The 1,681-nt window shown below is 28.1% G+C and overlaps 1 protein-coding gene across 1 annotated transcript in view; it reads right to left on the bottom strand.

Moving 5' to 3' along the window:
* Window positions 1–1,238: 1,238 nt before the first annotated feature.
* LOAG_18118 (hypothetical protein) overlaps window positions 1,239–1,681 on the bottom strand; it is a gene marked incomplete at both ends in the record, with an annotated part of 10,738 nt that continues 10,295 nt past the window's right edge. Inside the window, one exon of the mRNA XM_020450786.1 lies at window positions 1,239–1,301. Coding sequence (XP_020305492.1) covers window positions 1,239–1,301 — 63 coding nt within the window. The remainder of the gene's footprint in view (window positions 1,302–1,681) is intronic.

The following is a 1,681-nucleotide window of genomic DNA, read 5'->3' as shown; positions in this document are numbered from 1 at the left end:
CTTATCTATTCCAATTATAATTAATTAATTTATTTTTTAGTGTTGAAATTTATCTATTTCCAATTATAATTAATTAATTTAATTAGTTTTTTTAGTGTTGAAATTTATCTACTTCCAACACGAATACATACAAAACGGACAAGTCGTCCTCGCTTAAAAGCAACCGAATCAATAAAGCATCAACCACGATATGGACGATCACTTCCACGTACATTGAATGGGATGATGATGTCAAAAGAAGCTTCATTAAATTTTTTTGTAAATCATAATAGTAGTAGGAAAAAAGATGAGCTAATATTACCAAGGATACAACAACCTTTTCGTTTTTAAATGATTAATTAATTATTACTGTTGCTATTATACAAGTATCTGTAATCAGAATTACTAATTTACTGCATATATTTTCGCAAAAAAAAAAAATAATAATAATAATGGAATAATTAAACCATTTAAAATTAAATCTGAAAATTAAAATCAAATTAAGTGGGGCAAATACAGAAATATTTTAATGTACTGGTTGAACCAAAAAATCAAAGAATGGAAAAATTATAGCCAAGGGTATCAAATAAGAGGTTGTCGTTATTAAAAAAAGTAAGAACATAAACTATCTTTAACACTTAATGTTTCCCCTCAACATATTTGTTAGATGTTGTCAAGAAAATCAAAAATTTATTTGAACACTTCATTCTAATGAGAATTTCCCTGCTGCAAAATGACTAAGAGAATTATGTCTAAAGACGGTGAGTAATATTATTCGCTTGCATAGATCTACTAAATTAAAAGAATTAGACCTTTCAAATTTTTAAAAGGACTTTTTCTTTCATGAAAATTTCAAATTACTCAACCGTCAGTAATCTTTCTCAAGATATAACAACAAATGAGACCACAAAGACAATGAGAGGCATAATGAAAACAAATACATAAATCATGATGAAAATTAGTTACCCGTAAAAAGATTTTTTATTTGACATGGAATAAGTAAAAGCTAAAGCAAGATGACTGAATTACAAGAAATGAATAACGTACTAATTGGAAAGTAAATAGTAGAAGTAGCGCAATGTTGCAACATTTGATGCATCAGTAAAAAAAATTAAATGGAATTAAATGAATATACAAATACTAGGAAACTTCTCCATAAAAGATCAAAGAAGTTACAAATCAAAACCGTGAAATAGAGGTCGTTTTAATCTATAAGAATAGAAATGCTATCGTAATATCAATACAGTATTTCTCATATTTTATGAATTTGTAATCATTTGTTCATTTTGCATGCTGTCAAGAAACGCCGCAACATTCCAATTCTGAAATGAAAATAATGGGCACAAAAGCTGTTGATTCGCAATTTCATTTGAAATCCAATTTAATTGCCGTCCTTTAATTATATTCAACAAAAGTTTCGTTTGCTGGAGGATTTCCCTCACCATAAATTTTTGAATGTAATCTCAAAACTTTAGTTCCAAGAAGCAAACTTTTAGAAGCAAACTAACTTTAGAAGCAAACTAAAGTTTGCTTCTAAGATGTACTTGCCACCATTTTTTTTTCATACTAACAAATTTATTGAAGAAAATCTTGAATGGTAATATAAAAAAGCGCCTTAGAAGCATGAGAATCAGTCTAATGAACTGCAAAATACGGTGGCACATTTTAACTGGTAAACTAGACCAACGAGTAACGGTTGAGT

Source organism: Loa loa (assembly GCF_000183805.2).
Source record: "Loa loa unplaced genomic scaffold supercont3.199, whole genome shotgun sequence".
NCBI classification, from domain to species: domain Eukaryota; kingdom Metazoa; phylum Nematoda; class Chromadorea; order Rhabditida; family Onchocercidae; genus Loa; species Loa loa.
This window is presented reverse-complemented; position numbering and strand designations above follow the sequence as displayed.